Source organism: Archocentrus centrarchus, chromosome 18 (genome assembly GCF_007364275.1).
Source record: "Archocentrus centrarchus isolate MPI-CPG fArcCen1 chromosome 18, fArcCen1, whole genome shotgun sequence".
NCBI lineage: Eukaryota > Metazoa > Chordata > Actinopteri > Cichliformes > Cichlidae > Archocentrus > Archocentrus centrarchus.
Genome location: NC_044363.1, coordinates 3952407 through 3975865, shown reverse-complemented (window position 1 = coordinate 3975865; position 23459 = coordinate 3952407). Strand labels below are relative to the sequence as shown.

The 23459-nt window shown below is 46.3% G+C and overlaps 1 protein-coding gene across 1 annotated transcript in view; it reads right to left on the bottom strand.

Moving 5' to 3' along the window:
* LOC115797625 (interferon-induced very large GTPase 1-like) overlaps positions 1-23459 on the bottom strand; it is a 54394-nt gene that overhangs the window by 9198 nt on the left and 21737 nt on the right. Inside the window, exons 11-16 of the mRNA XM_030754222.1 lie at positions 21164-21192; positions 19873-19984; positions 19626-19741; positions 17858-17969; positions 17646-17726; positions 14883-14911 (exon numbers count right to left, since the gene is read on the bottom strand). Of these exons, the coding sequence (XP_030610082.1) occupies positions 14883-14911; positions 17646-17726; positions 17858-17969; positions 19626-19741; positions 19873-19984; positions 21164-21192 (479 nt within the window). The remainder of the gene's footprint in view (positions 1-14882; positions 14912-17645; positions 17727-17857; positions 17970-19625; positions 19742-19872; positions 19985-21163; positions 21193-23459) is intronic.

Here is a 23459-nt window from a genome sequence, read left to right as displayed (position 1 = left end):
AATCCGTAAGTTATGCTCGCAGGACATAAACAGCTTAGCTAGCGCTACTGAAGAGGAGCGAGCATGAAGGGAGTAACGTGTGGCAGGTAAATGCAACGTTTCTAAATGCTCAAAACATATCAGCAAACACACAGTGTGTCTGCTAGCTAAAAGAAGAGCTGCTGTATTTCAGGGAGAGCAAAGAGAGAGAAGTTCACTCAGAGATGGAGAAAGAGGACAGGAGAGGAAGAAGAGGTTAGAATTAAAGGTAAGGACTGGAAAATAAACTGAAGTATGCTGACTTTGTGTAATTCAAAGATTGGATGAAAATACTGCAGTTTAGTACGTAATAAACAGGTTATCTAGTTGTACTGTATTTACAGTAAAGCTCTGTGTTGGTGCACTTTGTGTTCATTATCAGAGTTACAGGTTACATCAGTGCAGCAGAGATGAGTTTGAATCAAAGCTGCTGATGCTGAGATTCATTTACTGAATCCAACATTTCTACAGCCTGTATGCTGTCAGTGTAGGGGATGGAGATCAGCTCAGAGAGCTGTGAAATACTGGGTTACATCTTTGTGAGTTCACTTCATCCACACAGAGCAGTAAACCTCAGAGCAGCAGCAGCAGGTCAGCTGATCACAGCCTGCACACCAACATCATTTACTGGAGCTCACAATAGAAAGTTGTGATTCTTCTCCCCATGCAGAGCCACTACAGCTGATCTTAGGGTTCCTCCACCTTCTGAATCCCACTGTAACCCCTGAGTATCCTCATGTTGGTGTTTAGGTGGAGGCACAGTCACAGAACAGAGCTGTGTTTAAATTCCCTTTCACAGTTTGTGATTCAAGCTGAGTGCATTCATTAGAATTAAAATTTAGATTGGAATAACGTCTGTGTTCTCATGCATTATTTTATATTATTACAATAATATATAATAAGGTTCAGTTAGCTTTACACAAAAATAGCAGGTAGAAACGTCCTCCAAAGAGCTACTTTTACTTTCTTACTTTGAGTAAATTTCAGAGCCTGTACTTTTTTACTTTTACTTAAGTAAAGAAGTTGAACCAGTACTTCGACTTTTACCAAAGTATTTTTTAACCCAAGTACTTGTACTTCTACTTAAGTACAGAATGTTAGTACTTTTGCCACCTCTGCTGCTCTGGGTGTCACATGTTTAGTTACTCCTCGGCCTCCTTTAGCAGTAACGGTACTTGTAATAAATGTAGTCTGTTTGTAGCTCTGGAGGCCAGGCTTTCTGAATTGGAGACTCGGCTCCGCACCCTGGAAAATCCTACATCTAGCCAGGCCCCTGTAGCGGGTGCGGACCATGGTAGCTTAGCCGCCGTTAGCTCCCCCCCAGCAGATCCCGAGCAGCAGGGAAAACAGGCCGGCTGGGTGACGGTGAGGAGGAAGCATAGTCCTAAGCAGAAGCCCCGGGTACACCACCAACCTGTTCACGTCTCTAACCGTTTTTCTCCACTCGGCGACACACCCGCCGAGGAACAAACTCTGGTTATTGGCGACTCTGTTTTGAGAAACGTGAAGCTAGAGACACCGGCGACCATAGTCAAATGTCTTCCAGGGGCCAGAGCAGGCGACATTCATGGAAATTTCAAACTGCTGGCTAAGGCTAATCGTAGATTTGGTAAGATCGTTATTCACGTCGGCAGTAATGACACCCGGTTACGCCAATCGGAGGTCACTAAAATTAATATTGATTAATATTGCGTGATCTTTCTGTCAACCTGGTTCAAAATTTATGGACAGAAATATGTTTAAATATCTTCAAAATGACTAAAAGACCCCAAATACAACTTGTACAATATAAGATTCTCCATAGAACATACTACACTGGACAAAGGATGTTCCAAATGGGCCTTACACACTCAAACATATGCACCCACTGTACAAGCAATTCAGAGGATAATCATCTACACGCTCTGTGGTCTTGTGTACCAGTTCAGAGATTTTGGCAGAGGATTTGTGAAGATCTATCCACATGGTTTAGCTGTCATATCCCAACTTCCCCCAGACTATGCATCTTAGGTGATGTCAGTGAATTAATTATGGAGTTAAATATATCACACATAGTTCTTACTGCCTTGTGCATCGCTAAGAAGATGATCCTCATGAACTGGAAGACAAAAAATAAACTATGTATTACTCAGTACAGAAATTTATTAGTAGATCATGTTAGTTTAGAGAGAATGTCTGCTTCTTCTAAAAACAAATTGGAGGAATTTGACTCTCTTTGGTTCCCACTGCTCAGCTCCATTACTTAGTGGGGGTGATGGGCTGCGGGCTCTGCTCCTGATGTGCTTTGTGGGGGGGTGGGGGGGGACTCCGGGGGCCTGGGTAGCTGGTAGCCTCCTGGGGCTGGGGTCCTGGGGCGACCTTCTGGTGATGTCTGTGTGCCTGTCCTGGTTGATGGTGGTGGGGGCTTGGATGGTGCTGCCTTCGGTCCTGGGGTGTGGGCGGGGTGCTTGGGGGGGTGGTGCCGGCCCTCGGTCGGTTGGCTGGTCTTCCCTGTATGGCTTGGGGGCTGGGGTCTGGGGCCCCGGCACTGGGGCCGCGCCGGCTCCCGGTGGGCCCCCCCTGGCGCGGGGGGGGCCTCTGCTGTCCCGGCCGCGCCGCCGGGTGGGGTGGGTTGGCCTGACGTCGGGATGTCCGGTCTACGCTTTTGGGGCCCTGGGGTGCCTGCATTGCAGGGGGGTGGGGTGGGGGATGGGGCCGCAGTGGGGTGGTTGGGGGGGACTGGGCACTGCATTTCCATGCCCAGGCCAGTATGTCCTGTCGCCTGTTTGTGTCTATTGTTGAGTGAATGGGCATCTAGGAGGAGCGGGCCGCCCTCTGCGGTGGGGGCGAGGGCGCCAACCTCGGGTGCTGCAGTGCTCCGGGATGCTGTCACCGCGGCCCCGGGCTCACCTCCCCCTGCCCTGTGCTGGGGTGTGGGAGGTCGGGGTGCCTATTGAGCCAGCGGACAGCTGGCTCTCTTCTTCCAGGATTTTTCCTGGTCATATGCCCCCCCCCCCATCCTCCCCCTCCCCATACACAAACACACACACACACACACACACACAGAATACACATCACTCACAGATGTAGGATGGAGAGGCCACGTGGAGAGCTGCACCACCACTTGCCTCTCCGTTTTAATTGCACTTTAGTCATTATAACTCACAACACATACACACTTACTGTCATGGTCCCCGCCCTCTCCGGGCCGGCAGTGTGTTGTATGGGTGTGTTTTGTTCTTTGGGCAGGCTCGACAGTTGCTCCACCCTCTGGCCGGCCTCCTCCAGCCGTGTGTGGCACACCTGATCTCAATCACTGTTTACTCACCTGTTTTCCCTGAGGCTCACTTGCTGGGTATTTAAGCCAAAGGAAGTCTTCAGTCCTTGCCGGATCGTTGCCTCTATCAGGTAGCCAAACTAAGCACTTTATTTTGGTGTCGTTCCAGCGTTCTTTTGCCTTCTGGATTAATTGCTGTTTGTGTGCAGAGCTGAGCCGGGGTCTGTTGGGGTGCGAGTCAAGAATTCTGTGGGTCAGTAAACGTGCTGCCAGACCGACGGAGGGTTGGAGACAAGCCTGTGTAATCCCGGACCTCCTCACTCAAAACTTTTGTTGGATTTGTGAAAATAAAAACTGGAAACATTTTACGTCTGCCTCTGCAGTTGGGTCCTTCCTTTTCCTGAACATCATGACAGAACGATCCGGCCAGCTGGACCCAGCAGAAGCAGCGTCACTGCAGGGAGTGCTCTCATCTCTCGGAGAGCAGCTGCAGAAACACGATCAAGTACTCCGGCATCTGATGGCAGATCAAGCAGCGGTGACTCGTAAGATGGACGAAATTGGAAATGTGTTGCAAATGCTATGCTCACCCAGTCGTGCCTCTCCTACAGCTTCTCCTCTGGAAGAGAGCACTTCGCAGTCTGGCACTGTGCATTCCCCGGAGGGCGCTGCCGCTTCCTCAAGTTCCCCGGAGCCCCCGGAACGAGCTCTTCCCTCTCCTGCTCTCTTCTCCGGTGAGTTAGAAGAGGCTCCAGGCTTCCTGATGCAGTGTTCACTTGTGTTTAAACAGCTCCAGAGGACATATGCTGCGGACAGTGCAAAGATTGCATACATGTCTACACTAATGAGAGGAAGGGCATTACATTGGGCACAGACGGTTATTAATGCTAATGATGATCTTTCATATGCTGAGTTTTTGAACAAGTTTAAGTGCGTGTTTGTAAAAAGGGATAGCTGTGACCAAGCAGCCCAGCGCATGTTTAACCTACGACAGGGCGAACGGCGTGTGTCGGATTATGCCATTGACTTCTGGATTCTTGCTGAGGAGACAGGATGGGGGGTGAAAGCCTTACGGGGGGCCTTCCTCAACGGTCTCGCGAACTACATCCATGATGAACTGGCAACTAAAGAGCTCCCATCTTCTCTGAATCAGTTAGTAGCAATGTGCACCAAATTAGATGACCGTGTCCATGAGCGACGCAAACAATTTCGCCCCAGACCCAAGAATCCTCACGCTCAGCCTGTTCCTTCTGATGAATTGATGGGCGCAGGCCCGTCTTTTGGGAATGAAGTGGAAGCCATGCAACTGGGCCGCACACACCTCACCCCAGAAGAACGTAGTCACAGGTTGGCAGCTGGTGAGTGCCTTTACTGTGGTGAGATGGGTCATTTTCTTTTCTCCTGCCCACGGCGGCCAAAAGGCAGGGCCCGTCAGTCCAAGTAGGGGTGCTGGCGGGTGAGTCCTCCTCCCTACCACGTCTAATGGTGCCAGTTATTCTGTCTGTTAATGATGATGATTTCACCCTGCAGGCATTGGTGGACTCCGGTGCTGAACAAAACTTTCTGGATTCAGCTCTTGCTCAACAATTAAAACTACCTCTTATTCACCTCCCACATCCTCTGCAGGTCAAAGCTCTTGATGGTCGCTGGCTGGCGGAAGTAACGTGTCAAACTGAACCCATTTCACTACTCATTTCTGGCAATCACCGTGAGTACCTCTCCTTTTTCATCATCCACTCTCCTCAGAGCCCTCTGGTCCTGGGACATCCCTGGTTACAAAAACACAACCCCGTGATCGATTGGTCACACAACAAAATTTCCACCTGGAGCCAGGATTGTCACAAACAGTGTCTTCTGTCAGCCCAGCCTCCATCCTCTGCCCCGTCTGAAACCCCTGGTTCTGAGGTTCCCAATCTCTCTAATATACCTGTTTGTTACCATGATCTGGCAGATGTTTTCCGCAAAGACTTAGCATTATCCTTGCCTCCCCATCGCCCTTACGACTGTGCGATAGAGTTGTTTCCTGGAGCTCCACTCCCAGCGAGTCGACTATACAGTTTGTCTAAACCTGAAAGAGAAGCGATGGAGACATATATTCATGACTCTCTAAAAGCTGGGATAATCCGTCCTTCCTCCTCTCCATTAGCTGCGGGTTTTTTTTTTGTGGAGAAAAAGGACAAGACTCTTAGGCCTTGCATTGATTTTCGGGGGCTTAACCAGATCACGGTGCGGAACAAATATCCTTTACCGCTACTCTCCTCAGCCTTTGAACTGTTGCAGGGGGCCTCTGTATTTACAAAACTAGATCTCCGAAATGCCTACCACCTAGTCCGCATCCGTGAGGGGGATGAGTGGAAAACGGCGTTTAACACCCATCTCGGCCATTTTGAATATTTGGTGATGCCGTTTGGTCTGACCAATGCCCCAGCTGTCTTTCAGGCATTGGTAAATGATGTTCTTCGAGATTTTCTGAACCGTTTTGTATTTGTATATCTGGATGACATTTTAATTTTTTCAAGAACCCCGCAAGAGCACCAGGAACACGTTCGCCAAGTCCTGCAGAGACTGCTGGAAAATCGGTTATTCATTAAAGGGGAGAAATGTGAGTTCCACGTCCAAACGGTGTCTTTCCTGGGATTTGTCATCGCGCCTGACAGCATTCAACCAGACCCAACTAAGGTAAAAACTGTGGTGGACTGGCCCACGCCTTCCACCCGGAAACAGTTGCAGAGTTTTTTAGGGTTTGCCAATTTCTATCGTCGATTCATCAGAGACTATAGTCGTGTTGTGTCCCCATTAACCGCTCTCACTTCCCCTAAGCAGCCCTTTCTCTGGACGACTCATGCTCAGGAGACGTTTGACCACCTCAAGGATCTCTTTGCTACCGCCCCTATTCTGATACAACCGGATTTGTCACAACCGTTCATTGTGGAGGTGGATGCCTCAGATGCTGGGGTAGGAGCTGTAATATCCCAGCGAAAGAATGATAAATTGCATCCATGTGCTTTCTTCTCTCGCCGTCTTTCTCCTGCAGAGCGGAACTATGATATTGGTGACCGGGAGCTCCTGGCTGTGAAGCTAGCACTGGAGGAATGGCGTCATTGGCTTGAGGGAGCTGAACAACCCTTTATTGTCTGGACGGACCATAAAAATCTCTCATACATTCAAAAGGCCAAGAGATTAAATGCACGCCAAGCTAGGTGGTCACTGTTCTTCACCAGGTTTAACTTCACCATCTCTTACCGCCCTGGCTCCCGTAACGGCAAACCTGACGCCCTTTCTCGTCTGTTTTCTGATCCTGAGCTCCCTCGGCCAGAAGAACCTATCCTTCCAGTGTCCCGGGTGATTGGGGCTTTGACCTGGGAACTGGAGTCTTTGATCCGAGCTGCGCAAAGGGACGAACCGGATCCCGGGACCGGTCCTGCCAACCGAATGTACGTACCCACCTCAGTCCGGTCCCAGGTGCTGCATTGGGCTCACACTGCTCGCTTTACCTGCCATCCTGGTGTGTTCCGAACAATCACGTTTCTTCAGCGCTCATTCTGGTGGCCCTCATTAACCCGAGATGTCCGCGACTACATTGGTGCCTGCACCGTCTGTGCCCGGAATAAGGTCTCCTCGTCTCCCTCCACTGGCTTATTAAGACCTTTGCCCGTACCTGGACGTCCTTGGAGCCACATCTCCCTCGATTTTGTCACAGGCTTGCCCCCATCCTCAGGTAACACTGTTATCATGACTATCATTGATCGTTTCTCAAAAGCAGCTCACCTTGTTGCTCTGCCTAAGCTTCCGACAGCCCTGGAAACAGCCCGCCTGCTCACGGACCATGTATTCCGTCTTCATGGAATTCCTCAGGATGTCGTTTCAGATCGCGGCCCCCAGTTCACGTCTCACGTTTGGAGGGAGTTCTGTACTGCCATTGGCGCTCGGGTTAGTCTATCTTCAGGTTTTCATCCTCAAACCAACGGCCAGACTGAACGTATGAACCAGGAACTGGAGGCGGCTCTCCGTTGTGTGACCTCCTCTAATCAGACCACTTGGAGTACTCAGCTGGCATGGGTGGAATATGCCCATAACACCATGACGTCCTCGGCTACCGGATTGTCTCCCTTTGAAGCCAGTTTGGGTTATCAACCCCCTTTGTTCCCGAATCAGGAGATCGACTTGAATGTACCCTCAGTCCAGCACCATCTTCGTCGTTGTCGACGGACGTGGAACTCTACCCGAGCTGCCCTTCTTCGCACTTCTGCCCGGAATAAACGACTGGCTGACCGGCGCCGCCGTCCTGCACCCACGTATGCCCCCGGGCAGAAGGTTTGGCTGTCTACTAAGCATATCAATCTCCGATCGGAATCAAAAAAACTATCTCCTTCATTTATTGGCCCTTTTGTGATCAGCTCTGTCATTAATCCTGTCTCCGTCCGGTTGACCCTACCTCGCCACATGAGGATTTGTAATTCTTTCCATGTCTCGCAGATCAAGCCAGTCAGATCTAGCCGCCTGTGCCCTCCGGCCGAACCCCCTCCGCCCACCCGGGTCGTTGGTGGCCAGCCTGTTTACACCGTCCGTCGGTTGTTGGATGTCCGCCGGCGGGGTCGTGGCCTTCAGTACCTGGTGGATTGGGAGGGGTATGGTCCGGAAGAGCGTACTTGGGTGCCTCGTTCTGCGATCCTGGACCCTTCCATGGTCCGGGAGTTCCGTCGGGGGCGCCCAGACAGGCCTGGGCGGTCGCCGGGAGGCTCCCGTTGAGGGGGGGGTACTGTCATGGTCCCCGCCCTCTCCGGGCCGGCAGTGTGTTGTATGGGTGTGTTTTGTTCTTTGGGCAGGCTCGACAGTTGCTCCACCCTCTGGCCGGCCTCCTCCAGCCGTGTGTGGCACACCTGATCTCAATCACTGTTTACTCACCTGTTTTCCCTGAGGCTCACTTGCTGGGTATTTAAGCCAAAGGAAGTCTTCAGTCCTTGCCGGATCGTTGCCTCTATCAGGTAGCCAAACTAAGCACTTTATTTTGGTGTCGTTCCAGCGTTCTTTTGCCTTCTGGATTAATTGCTGTTTGTGTGCAGAGCTGAGCCGGGGTCTGTTGGGGTGCGAGTCAAGAATTCTGTGGGTCAGTAAACGTGCTGCCAGACCGACGGAGGGTTGGAGACAAGCCTGTGTAATCCCGGACCTCCTCACTCAAAACTTTTGTTGGATTTGTGAAAATAAAAACTGGAAACATTTTACGTCTGCCTCTGCAGTTGGGTCCTTCCTTTTCCTGAACATCATGACACTTACAACCTGATACACATAGGACCTTTGGGGCAGGCATGTTACTCAGAGGTTGATGAGATGGGCCGCTGAGGTGGCCCCACTCGGATCCTCGTCACTGTCTGTCTCCAAATTTTATTTGCACTTTAGACATGGAGGGTTTTGGGGGGGCAGTGTGGGCAAGCGCTGACGACCAACAGTTGGCGCTTGTGGCATAACTGTCCCCTCAATTTTAACTGCACCCTATACACCTCATTCACTCACAAACATTAACACATAGACCTACAAGTTGGGGAGGAGGAGGGGTGGATGGGTCATCTTACACCCCGATTTCTTGCGGCTCGCCCGGGGTAGGGGTCGGGTGGTTCCTTGGGGACCGGGCTGGTGGCGTCCTGGGGTCGCTGTTGGCCCTGGGGTGGTTTCCACTTGCCCCGCCTTCAGAGGGTGGGTAGCTATGGATGAATGTGTGTCTTTGTGTATTTGTCACCGTCTCCGTGAGTATGGGTGGGTGAGTGAATGTGTATGTATGGCATATCTGTGTGTGGGTAAGTATGTATGGGCATGTATGAGTATCTGTGTATAAATGTGTACACGGGTGTCTGGGTGTGTTTGTATGTATGGCTGGACCTGGGTCTGGGCCTTGTGCCTTGCCTCCTGGCCGCTCCTTGCTGGTTGCCTCCTCCCCCCTACCCCCCTGGGATGGGGGTGCCTCGGGGTTCCTGGGTGGGGCTGGGTGTTCTGGCGTGGGTGCTGGCCTGCCCCCCTTGGGGGTGCGGTGCGGGGCTGCGTTGGCTTCTTCGGCGTGGGGGGGGGCTCTGTGGAGGGTCGGGCGGTCCTTGGGTGCCGTGGGCCCGGGAGCCCTGCCGCCGGCCAGTGCAGGGGGCTGGCCGCTGGGGGGGGGCTGGCTTCTCATCGCCTTGGGTTCCCTGGAGCCCTCGCTCCTCGACTGGGGGGGCTCCGTCTGAGACCACCCTCTCCCGTCTGCTGGGGTAGGTGTGCGGTTGTCTTTGGACTGAGTGGCCGGGGGTCTTCCTGGCCCTTGGTGGGCTGCTGGTGGCCTGGGGTTCCGGGGGCTTTCCGTACCTGCCTCTGGCTTCTGATGGGTGGAGCTGCAGCGTTTTGCCCTCATTGGTAAGTACGTTCCATGACACAGACACAAACATGACACAGACACAAACGCCCACTCAATCACAACTCAACAAAATTGTTGGTGTGCGTAACATGCTTTGTTAGTTTTGTTTTTCACACACAAATTTATTTTTGCAAGTATTGATAGTATTTTTTTATATGTTAAAGTGATGAAGTATCTGATTAATAGACTTGTGCTCTTTCCCCTTTTTTTTTTGCTCCCTTTCTCTCTCCCTTTTTCTTCTCTTTATTTTCCTCTTCTTCAGCCTGTCAGCTCTGGCTGTTACATAGTATGTGGAAAAATAACTCAGATAAATAAAATAAAGGGTTAAAACATCAACAAGAAGAGCCTATTGAGAACCTATAGAGCTCATCTTGAAATAGCAAATATGTTTGGCACAACAACGCATTCAGATCACAGTTCTGCTTGCAAGATCTACCAGACATGACAGGCTTTAAAAAAAAAAGAAAAAAAAAAAAAAAAAAAAAAAAAAATTAATATTGACTCGGTGTGTAACTTTGCAAAAACGATGTCGGACTCTGTAGTTTTCTCTGGGCCCCTCCCCAATCAGACCAGGAGCGACATGTTTAGCCGCATGTTCTCCTTGAATCGCTGGCTGTCTGAGTGGTGTCCAAAAAATGATGTGGGCTTCATAGATAATTGGCAAAGTTTCTGGGGAAAACCTGGTCTTGTTAGGAGAGACGACATCCATCCCACTTTGGATGGAGCAGCTCTCATTTCTAGAAATCTGGCCAAATTTATTAACCCTAAAAACTGACTACCCAGGGTTGAGACCAGGAAGCAGAGTTGCAGTCTTACACGCCTCTCTGCAGCTTCTCTCCTCCTGCCATCCCCCCAAAACCCCATCCCCATAGAGTCGGTGCCTGCTCCCAGACCACCAAAAACCAAAGCTAAAATTAGCAAAAAGCTATTTAAGCATAAAAATTCAAAAACAATAAATAATACAGCTTCATCAACTGCACCAAAAAATAAAACAATTAAATGTGGATTGTTAAACATTAGGTCTCTCTCTTCCAAGTCCCTATTAGTAAATGATTTAATAATTGATCAACGTATTGATTTATTCTGCCTTACAGAAACCTGGTTACAGCAGGATGAATATGTTAGTTTAAATGAATCAACACCCCCGAGTCACAGTAACTGTCAGAATGCTCGAAGCACAGGTCGAGGAGGAGGATTAGCTGCAATCTTCAATTCCAGCTTATTAATTAATCAAAGACCCAGACAAAGTTTTCATTCTTTTGAAAGCCTGACTCTTAGTCTTGTCCATCCCAATTGGGAAAATCAAAAACCTGTTTTATTTGTTATTATCTATCGTCCACCTGGTCCTTACTCAGAGTTTCTGTCTGATTTCTCAGACTTTTTATCTGATTTAGTGCTCAGTTCAGATAAAATAATTATAGTGGGTGATTTTAACATCCATGTAGATGCTGAGAATGACAGCCTCAACACTGCATTTAATCTATTGTTAGATTCAATTGGCTTCTCTCAAAATGTAAAGGAGCCCACCCACCACTTTAATCATACTCTGGATCTTGTCCTAACATATGGCATAGAAACTGAAGACTTAACAGTATTCCCTGAAAGCCCCCTCCTGTCTGATCATTTCTTAGTAACATTTACATTTACTTTAATGGATTACACAGCAGTGGGGAATAAGTTTTATTACAGTAGAAGTCTTTCTGAAAGTGCTGTAACGTTTAAGGATCTAATTCCTTCATTATTATGCTCTTCAGTGCCAACACAGTGCAGAGCAGCTACCTAAACTCTGCTCCCAGTGAGGTCGATTATCTCGTCAATCGTTTTACATCCTCACTGCGTATAACTTTGGATACTGTGGCTCCTCTGAAAAGGAAAGCTTCAAATCAGAAGTGCCTGACTCTGTGGTATAATTCACAAACGCAAAGCTTAAAGCAGATAACCGGAAAGCTGGAGAGGGAATGGCATCTCACTAAATTAGAAGATGCTCATTTAGCCTGGAAAAAGAGTTTGTTGCTCTATAAAAAAGCCCTCCGTAAAGCTAGGACATCTTACTATTCATCATTAATTGAAGAAAATAAGAACAACCCCAAATTTCTTTTCAGCACTGTAGCCAGGCTGACAGAGTCAGAGATCTGTAGAGCCGAGTATTCCTTTCACGTTAACTAGCAGTGACTTCATGGATTTCTTTACAAATAAAATTTTAGACATTAGAGAAAAAATTATTCATAACCATCTCAAAGATTATTCTTCATGTTCGGCTGCTTTCAGCACTGCTGGTATTTGTTTAGACTCTTTCGCTCCAGTTGATCTTTCAGAGTTAACTTCAATAGTTACTTCATGATCAATCAGTCTTTATTAGTTGGCTACGTACCACAGGCCTTCAAGGTGGCTGTAATTAAACCGCTACTTAAAAAGCCATCACTTGACCCAGCTGTCTTAGCTAATTATAGGCCAATCTCCAACCTTCTTTTTCTCTCAAAGATTCTTGAAAGAGTAGTTGTAAAACAGCTAACTGATCATCTGCAGAGGAACGGTTTATTAGAAGAGTTTCAGTCAGGTTTCAGAATTCATCACAGTACAGAAACAGCATTAGTGAAGGTTACAAATGATCTTCTTAGAGCCTCTGACAGTGGACTCATCTCTGTTCTTGTCCTGTTGGACCTCAGTGCAGCTTTTGATACTGTTGACCATAACATTTTATTACAGAGATTAGAGCTTGCTATAGGTATTAAAGGTACTGCACTGCAGTGGTTTGAATCATATTTATCTCATAGACTCCAATTTGTTCATGTAAATGGGGAGTCTTCTTCACACACTAAGGTTAATTATGGAGTTCCACAGGGTTCTGTGCTAGGACCAATTTTATTTACATTATACATGCTTCCCTTAGGCAGTATTATTAGAAAGCACTGCATCAATTTTCATTGTTATGCCGATGATACTCAGCTTTACCTATCAATGAAGCCAGATGACACACATCAATTAGTTAAACTGCAGGAATGTCTTAAAGATATTAAGGCCTGGATGACCTCTAATTTCCTGCTTCTAAATTCAGATAAAACTGAAATTCTTGTTCTCGGCCCCACAAATCTTAGAAACATGGTGTCTAACCAGATACTTACTCTGGATGGCATTACTTTGGCCTCCAGTAACACTGTGAGAAATCTTGGAGTCATTTTTGACCAGGATATGTCCTTCAATGCACATATTAAACAAATATGCAGGACCGCTTTTTTGCATTTGCGCAATATTTCTAAAATTAGAAACATCCTTTCTCAGAGTGATGCTGAAAAGCTAATTCATGCATTTATTACTTCTAGGGTGGACTATTGTAATTCATTATTATCAGGCTGTCCTAAAAGCTCCCTGAAAAGCCTTCAGCTGATCCAAAATGCTGCAGCTAGAGTACTGACAGGGACTAGAAAGAGAGAGCATATTTCTCCCATATTGGCTTCTCTTCATTGGCTCCCTGTTAAATCTAGAATAGAATTTAAAATTCTTCTCCTCACATACAAGGTCTTGAATAATCAGGCACCATCTTATCTCAAAGACCTCATAGTACCATATCACCCCAATAGAGAACTTCGCTCTCAGACTGCTGGCTTACTTGTGGTTCCTAGGATACTTAAGAGTAGAATGGGAGGCAGAGCCTTCAGCTTTCAGGCACCTCTTCTGTGGAACCAGCTTCCAGCTTGGATTCGGGAGACAGATACCCTCTCTATTTTTAAGATTAGGCTTAAAACTTTCCTTTATGATAAAGCTTATAGTTAGGGCTGGATCAGGTGACCCTGAACCATCCCTTAGTTATGCTGCTATAGGCCTAGTCTGCTGGGGGGTTCACATAATGCACTGTTTCTTCTCATTTACCTTATTTACTTTGTTTATACTCCACTCTGCATTTAATCATTAATTGATATTAATCTCTGGCTCTCTTCCACAGCATGTCTTTCTCTCCCCTCAGCCCAACCGGTCGCGGCAGATGACTGCCCCTCCCTGAGCCTGGTTCTCCTGGAGGTTTCTTCCTGTTAAAAGGGAGTTTTTCCTTTCCACTGTCGCCAAGTGCTTGCTCATAGGGGGTCGTTTTGACTGTTGGGTTTTCTCTGTATTATTGTAGGGTCTTTACCCACAATACAAAGCGCCTTGAGGCGACAGTTTGTTGTGATTTGGCGCTATATAAATAAAATTGAATTAAATTGAATTGAATTGAATTGAATTGAATTGAATTGAATTGAATTGAATTGAATTGAATTGAATTGAATTGAAGCAGCAGTAACTGTCAACACATTAGAACTAAACATCCGAAAAGGAACTTTTCTAGTGAAAAAAATTCACTTTGCAAGAAAAAAAACAAGTTAACCCATTGAATTTCACTTTTAAATATCATGTATGATTGTCAATGTAAATTAGAGTTTTTAATGATGTTGTTGAACTGCATCCATCTTCATTGTCTTTTTAATTAAAACAAGAATCTGGTGCACAAATTTGAATTTATTTTGGATTTTCTCTAATCCACAAATATCAAACGTATACACACATTTGTTATTAATAAAAAGGATTTTCAAATATTATAGAAACTATAGGAATCATTGAAAATCCCAAATTATCATGGAATTCACAAGAGGGATGAATTTAAATAAATATCTTCCTACAACTGTGTATACAGACAGAAAGAGAGTTTTCCACCAAACATGGTGATGTTTGGTTGTTTTTTCTTTTCACCGAGTCTGTAAAATGTTCCATCTTGAACATTTCATTCATCAAGATCTGATGTGCATTTTTTTTCCCTCATTTGGGAGAGTTTTGAGTTGGTGGACTTTGGTTTATTTCTTCTTGATTTCAATAATTTTGCATGTTGTTTTTTGTTTGACTTTTTAATGGCTTTTTATCTGGATGCAATTTGTCATTTGGAAGATAGTGGCTGGTATGAGTGAAACTGAAGGAGCAGTTTCTTTCTTTCTTTTATGAGCATCTGGAAGTCTCCATAGTGTAGTGGTTAACACATTTGCTGTGCATAAAGGGCACACGGAATGAAAAATCAAACATGTGGCACTGCCTACTGTTGCGAGCCCTAGTGACAAGGGAGCAGACAACAGTAGTGTCATTTTACAACCATTTAAAAAGTATGACTAAGAAAAGAAAGAAATGCATATATTCATTAAAAAGACAAATACAAAAACAGAGATCTGTTGTATAAGAAGAATGCCAAAGATTGAAAGATTTCATCTTTACCTCTGTTTCATCTTCAGTCTTCTCATCTCCTGCAGGGTAATAGCACAACAATCAGATTGCTGGATCAGAGTCGAGTTTTACATACAGCTTCATAATTAATTCTATAGATAAAAACGGCATTGAAGCGATTCTGGCAAACCGTCAGGCGACTCAGGAGGGGAAAGCAGTGCTCCACTCCCACGGTTTATAGTGCTGGTGGGGTGCTGCTGACTTCAAGTGAGGCTATAGTCGGACGGTGGAAGGAATACTTCGAGGACCTCCTGAATCCCACTGACACGTCTTCTGTAGTGGAAGCAGAGTGTGGGAACGAGGGAGATGACTTGACCATCACTGGTGGCAGGGCCCCTGGGGTGGACGAGATTCGCCCTGAGTTCCTGAAGGCTCTGGATGTTGTAGGGCTGTCTTGGTTGACACGCCTCTGCAACATCGCGTGGAGATCTGGGGCAGTGCCATTGGATTGGCAGATCAGGGTGGTGGTCCCCATCTTTTAAGAAGGGAGACTGGAGGGTGTGCTCCAACTTTCGGGGGATCACACTCCTCAGCCTCCCCAGTAAGGTCTATGCCAGGGTGCTGGAAAGGAGGGTCCGTCCGTTAGTCGAACCTCGGATCCAGGAGGAACAATGCAGTTTTCGTCCTGGTCGCGGAACGGTGGACCAGCTCTTTATCCTCTCAAGGATATTGGAGTGTGCGTGGGAGTTTGCCCAACCAGTCTACATGGGCTTTGTGGACTTGGAGAAGGCATTCGACCGTGTCCCTCGGGGTGTACTTTGGGAGGTCCTGTGGGAGTATGGGGTGTCTGGCCTGTTGTTGCGGGCCATTCAGTCTTTGTACAACCACAGTGAGAGCTTGATCCGTATAGCCGGTAATAAGTCGGATTCATTTCCTGTGGGTGTTGGACTCCGTCAGGGCTGCCCTTTGTCACCGATTCTGTTCATAATTTTTATGGACAGAATTTGTAGGCGTGGCCAGGTGGCGGAAGGCTTCTTCCTTGGTGGCCTCAGAATCTCATCTCTGCTTTTTGCAGATGATGCGGTCCTGTTGGCTTCATCAGGGGGTGGCCTCCAGCTCGCAGTGGAATGGTTCACAGAGGAGTGTGAAGCGGCCAGCATGAGAATCAGCACCTCTAAGTCTGAGGCCATGGTCCTCAGCCAGAAAAGGGTGGATTGCCCTCTCCGGCTCAGGAACGAGTTCTTGCCCCAAGTGGAGGAGTTCAACTATCTCGGGGTCTTGTTCACGAGTGATGGAAGAAGGGAGCGGGAGATCGACAGACGGATCGGGGCTGCTTCTGCAGTGATGCGGACGCTGCACCGGTCGGTCGTGGTGAAGAGGGAGCTTAGTGTAAAAGCGAAGCTCTCGATTTACCGGTCGATCTACGTTCCTACCCTCACCTATGGTCACGAGCTTTGGGTAGTGACCGAAAGAATAATATCACGAATACAAGTGGCAGAAATGAGTTTCCTTCGAAGGGTGGCTGGCCTCTCCCTTAGAGATAAGGTGAGGAGTGCGGCCATCCGGGAGGAGCTCAGAGTAGAGCCGCTGCTCCTCCACATCGAAAGGAGCCAGTTGAGGTGGCTCAGGCATCTGATTAGGATGCCTCCTGGCCGCCTCTTGGGTGAGGTGTTCCGGGCATGTCCCACCGGGAGGACGCCCCGTCGTAGACCCAGGACACGCTGGGGAGATTATATCTCTCGGCTGGCCTGGGAACGCCTTGAGGTCCCTCCGGATGAGCTGGAGGAGGTGGCTGGGAGAGGGAAACCTGGGCTTCTTTGCTTAGGCTCCTGCCCAAGCAACCCGGCCACGGATAAGCGAGAGAGAATGGATGGATGGACGGATGGATGGATGGATAAGAGACTGAGATGTTGAACTTGGATTTGTCATTGTGTCACTGTCACGGACAGGCGGAGAAGGGCCAAAAACGCAGGACTCCAGAGGTAGGCACGACGTAAAAGGGTGTTTATTTACGGATGGGGGGGAACGAATACAAAAATCCCTCTGAGGGTAGACACAGGAAACACAGGAACACGCTGGCACAACAACATCAACGACGCGAACAAGAACAAAAGGAAACTGAGGGCTTAAATACACAATGGGTAATCAGGGCAAGAGGAAACAGCAGGGCACAGCAGGTGAGGCAAATGAAACCAGTAACACAGGGGAAGCAAAACTAAAAACAAAGCAGAGGGAAAACCAGACTGTCAAAATAAAACAGGAAGTGACTAACCCAGGAACATGCAGACTCAACACGGGGAACTGGCACACAGACTGAGGACAGAGACGCAGACTAGTCACAACACTAGGAATAAAACAGCATAAGAATCACCGAGGGTCAGAGGACAGACAAGCTGACAAAACAGACACAAGACCATAGATACAGAGGGAGACAGGGACAAAGGGAACAAGAATCAAAACACATTGGGGACAAAAACTCAGGAAATATGAAACCAAACACAAAATGCTGGGCAAATGGCCCAGGACATGACAGTACCCCCCCCCCCCCCCCCCCCCCCTTCCCAAAGGCCGGCTCTCGACGGCCAAAACCCAAAACCAGAACAGGGTGGGAGGCGGGAAACCAGGAAGGAAGGCCCAAAACAAAAACAAAAACCAGGCAGGGAGCAACAAAGGCCGGGAACAAAAACCAAAACACAAGGAAGCACTGGGGCAAGACTAGAGCATGAGGGCAAAGAGACAACAATCAACTCAGGAAATATGAAACCAAACACAAACACAAAACGCTGGGCAAATGGCCCAGGACATGACAGTCACCTTCATAAATGGACAGGTCCCTGCTCTGCTCACTGGTCACTTCTTTACTTTCTTCAGTCTGTCCAGCTGAAGAGTCAGAGCCTACAAATATCACACATTTGTTTAAATAGCCAGTGTTTTATCATGTCATACAAAGTCGAGTTTAAGTTATAACCGAAACACTTTTTTGATGGAAAATTTGTCACTGTACAAAGTTTTCATTAAAAAGTTACCCTTCTCATCAGGTACATGTAGTTGCAGAGTTTCAGATTCAGGTTCTCTTTCTCCTGCTGTGCTGTCTTCACTTTTATCTGCTTGAACAGCGTGCTCATTCCCTGATTCACTCTGAGAAAACAAGGAGTTGAAACCACCTTATTTACTGGCTACATCATTTGAGATTCACAATGCTTTGGTAAATACTCGTCCATAACAAAAGGAAGGAAGAAATTAGAGCAGTGTCCAGCACACATGATCAACAGCCCACATGGTGTGTACACTCACTTAAAAACTACACAAAAAATAGCAAGGGGAAACAAATACGTGTGCTGTGCAAATTGAAGCAGCAGTAACTGTCAACACATTAGAACCAAACACCAGAAAAGGATTTTTGCAGGAGAAAAAATTGAGTTTGCAAGAAAAAAAAATAGATTAACCCATTGAATTTCTATTTTATATATCATGCACATTAATCTCTTTACTCATTTTTCTCTTGCAAAAGAACAAAACTAAATGAAGATAAAGAATTAAGGGAAAAGACGGGTATAGATTTGTATGTGGAAGAAAAGCTTTAAAAACTGTTAAAAAACCACTGATGTTGATGGAAATGGCAGTTTATACTGGTGTACTGTACTAAAAGATGAAGTTATTAGTAGAGATTTATTTTGAAATTTTGACATTACAGCTACCTGATGAAAAAACAGAGTCACTACAGTTAATGACAAAGTCTGGTAATTCAAACAGGTTCTGGATCTATCCATCTATCTATCTATGACTGCAATATACAGCTGTAGTCTGAAATTCACATAGATAGGCATGAATATCGCAGTAAATTAGTGTTTTTAATAATGTTGTTGAACTGCATCCATCTTCAATGACTTTTTAATTAAAACAAGAATCTGGTGCACAAATTTGAATTTATTTTAGATTTTCTCTAAACCACAAATGTCAAACATACATGTATAGACACATTTGTTATTAAAAAAATGATTATCAAATATAGAAACTATAGAAACAATTGAAAATCCCAAATTACCATGGCATTCATGGGAGGGATGAATTTAAATAAATATCTTCCCACAACTGTTTATACAGACAGAAAGAGAGTTTTGCACTAAACATGGTGATGTTTGGTTGTTTTTTTCTTTTCACTGAGTCTGTAAAATGTTCCATTTTGAACATTTCATTCATCAAGGTCTGATGTGCTTTTCTTTTTCTCATTTGGGAGAGTTTTGAGTTGGTGGAATTTGAATTCTTTCTTCTTGATTTCAGAAATTTTGCATGTTGTCTTTTGTTTGACTTTTTAATGGCTTTTTATCTGGATGCCATTTGTCATTTGGAGGATACTGGCTGGTAGGAGTGAAACTGAAGGAGCAGTTTCTTTCATTCTTTCTTTCTTTCTTCTGTTTTTTTTTTCATTCTTTCTTTCTTTCTTTCTTTCTTTCTTTCTTTCTTTCTTTCTTTCTTTCTTTCTTTCTCTCTTTCTTTCTTTCTTTCGTTTGTTCGTTCGTTCTTTTATGAGCATCTGGAAGTCTCCATAGTGTAGTGGTTAACACATTTGCTGTGCATAAAAGGCACACTGAATGAAAAATCAAACATGTGGCACTGCCTACTGTTGCGAGCCCTAGTGACAAGGGAGCAGACAACAGTAGTGTCATTTTACAACCATTTAAAAAGTATGACTAAGAAAAGAAAGAAATGCATATATTCATTAAAAAGACAAATACAAAAACAGAGATCTGTTGTATAAGAAGAATGCCAAAGATTGAAAGATTTCATCTTTACCTCTGTTTCATCTTCAGTCTTCTCATCTCCTGCAGGGTAATAGCACAACAGGTCTCTGCTCTGCTCACTGGTCACTTCTTTACTTTCTTCAGTCTGTCCAGCTGAAGAGTCGGAGCCTACAAATATCACACATTTGTTTAAATAGCCAGTGTTTTATCATGTCATACAAAGTCGAGTTTAAGTTATAACCGAAACACTTTTTTGATGGAAAATTTGTCACTGTACAAAGTTTTCATTAAAAAGTTACCCTTCTCATCAGGTACATGTAGTTGCAGAGTTTCAGGTTCAGGTTCTCTTTCTCCTGCTGTGCTGTCTTCACTTTTATCTGCTTGAACAGCGTGCTCATTCCCTGATTCACTCTGAGAAAACAAGGAGTTGAAACCACCTTATTTACTGGCTACATCATCTGAGATTCACAATGCTTTGGTAAATACTCGTCCATAACAAAAGGAAGGAAGAAATTAGAGCAGTGTCCAGCACACATGATCAACAGCCCACTTGGTGTGTGTACTCACTTAAAAACTACACAAAAATAGCAAGAGGAAACAAATACATGTGCTGTGCAAACTGAAGCAGCAGTAACTGTCAACACATTAGAACTAAACATCCGAAAAGGAACTTTTCTAGTGAAAAAAATTCACTTTGCAAGAAAAAAAACAAGTTAACCCATTGAATTTCACTTTTAAATATCATGTATGATTGTCAATGTAAATTAGAGTTTTTAATGATGTTGTTGAACTGCATCCATCTTCATTGTCTTTTTAATTAAAACAAGAATCTGGTGCACAAATTTGAATTTATTTGGGATTTTCTCTAATCCACAAATATCAAACGTATACACACATTTGTTATTAATAAAAAGGATTTTCAAATATTATAGAAACTATAGGAATCATTGAAAATCCCAAATTATCATGGAATTCACAAGAGGGATGAATTTAAATAAATATCTTCCTACAACTGTGTATACAGACAGAAAGAGAGTTTTCCACCAAACATGGTGATGTTTGGTTGTTTTTTCTTTTCACCGAGTCTGTAAAATGATCCATTTTGAACATTTCATTCATCAAGGTCTGATGTGCATTTTTTTTCCCTCATTTGGGAGAGTTTTGAGTTGGTGGACTTTGGTTTATTTCTTCTTGATTTCAATAATTTTGCATGTTGTTTTTTGTTTGACTTTTTAATGGCTTTTTATCTGGATGCAATTTGTCATTTGGAAGATAGTGGCTGGTATGAGTGAAACTGAAGGAGCAGTTTCTTTCTTTCTTTTATGAGCATCTGGAAGTCTCCATAGTGTAGTGGTTAACACATTTGCTGTGCATAGAGGGCACACGGAATGAAAAATCAAACATGTGGCACTGCCTACTGTTGCGAGCCCTAGTGACAAGGGAGCAGACAACAGTAGTGTCATTTTACAACCATTTAAAAAGTATGACTAAGAAAAGAAAGAAATGCATATATTCATTAAAAAGACAAACACAAAAACAGAGATCTGTTGTATAAGAAGAATGCCAAAGATTGAAAGAATTCATCCTTACCTCTGTTTCATCTTCAGTCTTCTCATCTCCTGCAGGGTAATAGCACAACAAGCAGATTGCTGGATCAGAGTCGAGTTTTACATACAGCTTCATAATTAATTCTATAGATAAAAACGGCATTGAAGCGATTCTGGCAAACCGTCAGGCGACTCAGGAGGGGAAAGCAGTGCTCCACTCCCACGGTTTATAGTGCTGGTGGGGTGCTGCTGACTTCAAGTGAGGCTATAGTCGGACGGTGGAAGGAATACTTCGAGGACCTCCTGAATCCCACTGACACGCCTTCTGTAGTGGAAGCAGAGTCTGGGAACGAGGGAGATGACTTGACCATCACTGGTGGCAGGGCCCCTGGGGTGGACGAGATTTGCCCTGAGTTCCTGAAGGCTCTGGATGTTGTAGGGCTGTCTTGGTTGACACGCCTCTGCAACATCGCGTGGAGATCTGGGGCAGTGCCATTGGATTGGCAGATCAGGGTGGTGGTCCCCATCTTTTAAGAAGGGAGACTGGAGGGTGTGCTCCAAATTTCGGGGGATCACACTCCTCAGCCTCCCCGTTAAGGTCTATGCCAGGGTGCTGGAAAGGAGGGTCCGTCCGTTAGTCGAACCTCGGATCCAGGAGGAACAATGCAGTTTTCGTCCTGGTCGCGGAACGGTGGACCAGCTCTTTATCCTCTCAAGGATATTGGAGTGTGCGTGGGAGTTTGCCCAACCAGTCTACATGGGCTTTGTGGACTTGGAGAAGGCATTCGACCGTGTCCCTCGGGGTGTACTTTGGGAGGTCCTGCGGGAGTATGGGGTGTCTGGCCTGTTGTTGCGGGCCATTCAGTCTTTGTACAACCACAGTGAGAGCTTGATCCGTATAGCCGGTAATAAGTCGGATTCATTTCCTGTGGGTGTTGGACTCTGTCAGGGCTGCCCTTTGTCACCGATTCTGTTCATAATTTTTATGGACAGAATTTGTAGGCGTAGCCAGGTGGCGGAAGGCTTCTTCCTGGGTGGCCTCAGAGTCTCATCTCTGCTTTTTGCGGATGATGCGGTTCTGTTGGCTTCATCAGGGGGTGGCCTCCAGCTCGCAGTGGAACGGTTCACAGAGGAGTGTGAAGCGGCCAGCATGAGAATCAGCACCTCTAAGTCTGAGGCCATGGTCCTCAGCCAGAAAAGGGTGGATTGCCCTCTCCAGCTCAGGAACGAGTTCTTGCCCCAAGTGGAGGAGTTCAACTATCTCGGGGTCTTGTTCACGAGTGATGGAAGAAGGGAGCGGGAGATCGACAGACGGATCGGGGCTGCTTCTGCAGTGATGCGGACGCTGCACCGGTCGGTCGTGGTGAAGAGGGAGCTTAGTGTAAAAGCGAAGCTCTCGATTTACCGGTCGATCTACGTTCCTACCCTCACCTATGGTCACGAGCTTTGGGTAGTGACCGAAAGAATAATATCACGAATACAAGTGGCAGAAATGAGTTTCCTTCGAAGGGTGGCTGGCCTCTCCCTTAGAGATAAGGTGAGGAGTGCGGCCATCCGGGAGGAGCTCAGAGTAGAGCCGCTGCTCCTCCACATCGAAAGGAGCCAGTTGAGGTGGCTCAGGCATCTGATTAGGATGCCTCCTGGCCGCCTCTTGGGTGAGGTGTTCCGGGCATGTCCCACCGGGAGGACGCCCCGTCGTAGACCCAGGACACGCTGGGGAGATTATATCTCTCGGCTGGCCTGGGAACGCCTTGGGGTCCCTCCGGATGAGCTGGAGGAGGTGGCTGGGAGAGGGAAATCTGGGCTTCTTTGCTTAGGCTCCTGCCCAAGCAACCCGGCCACGGATAAGCGAGAGAGAATGGATGGATGGACGGATGGATGGATGGATAAGAGACTGAGATGTTGAACTTGGATTTGTCATTGTGTCACTGTCACGGACAGGCGGAGAAGGGCCAAAAACGCAGGACTCCAGAGGTAGGCACGACGTAAAAGGGTGTTTATTTACGGATGGGGGGGAACAAATACAAAAATCCTTCTGAGGGTAGACACAGGAAACACAGGAACACGCTGGCACAACAACATCAACGACGCGAACAAGAACAAAAGGAAACTGAGGGCTTAAATACACAATGGGTAATCAGGGCAAGAGGAAACAGCAGGGCACAGCAGGTGAGGCAAATGAAACCAATAACACAGGGGAAGCAAAACTAAAAACAAAGCAGAGGGAAAACCAGACTGTCAAAATAAAACAGGAAGTGACTAACCCAGGAACATGCAGACTCAACACGGGGAACTGGCACACAGACTCAGGACAGAGACGCAGACTAGTCACAACACTA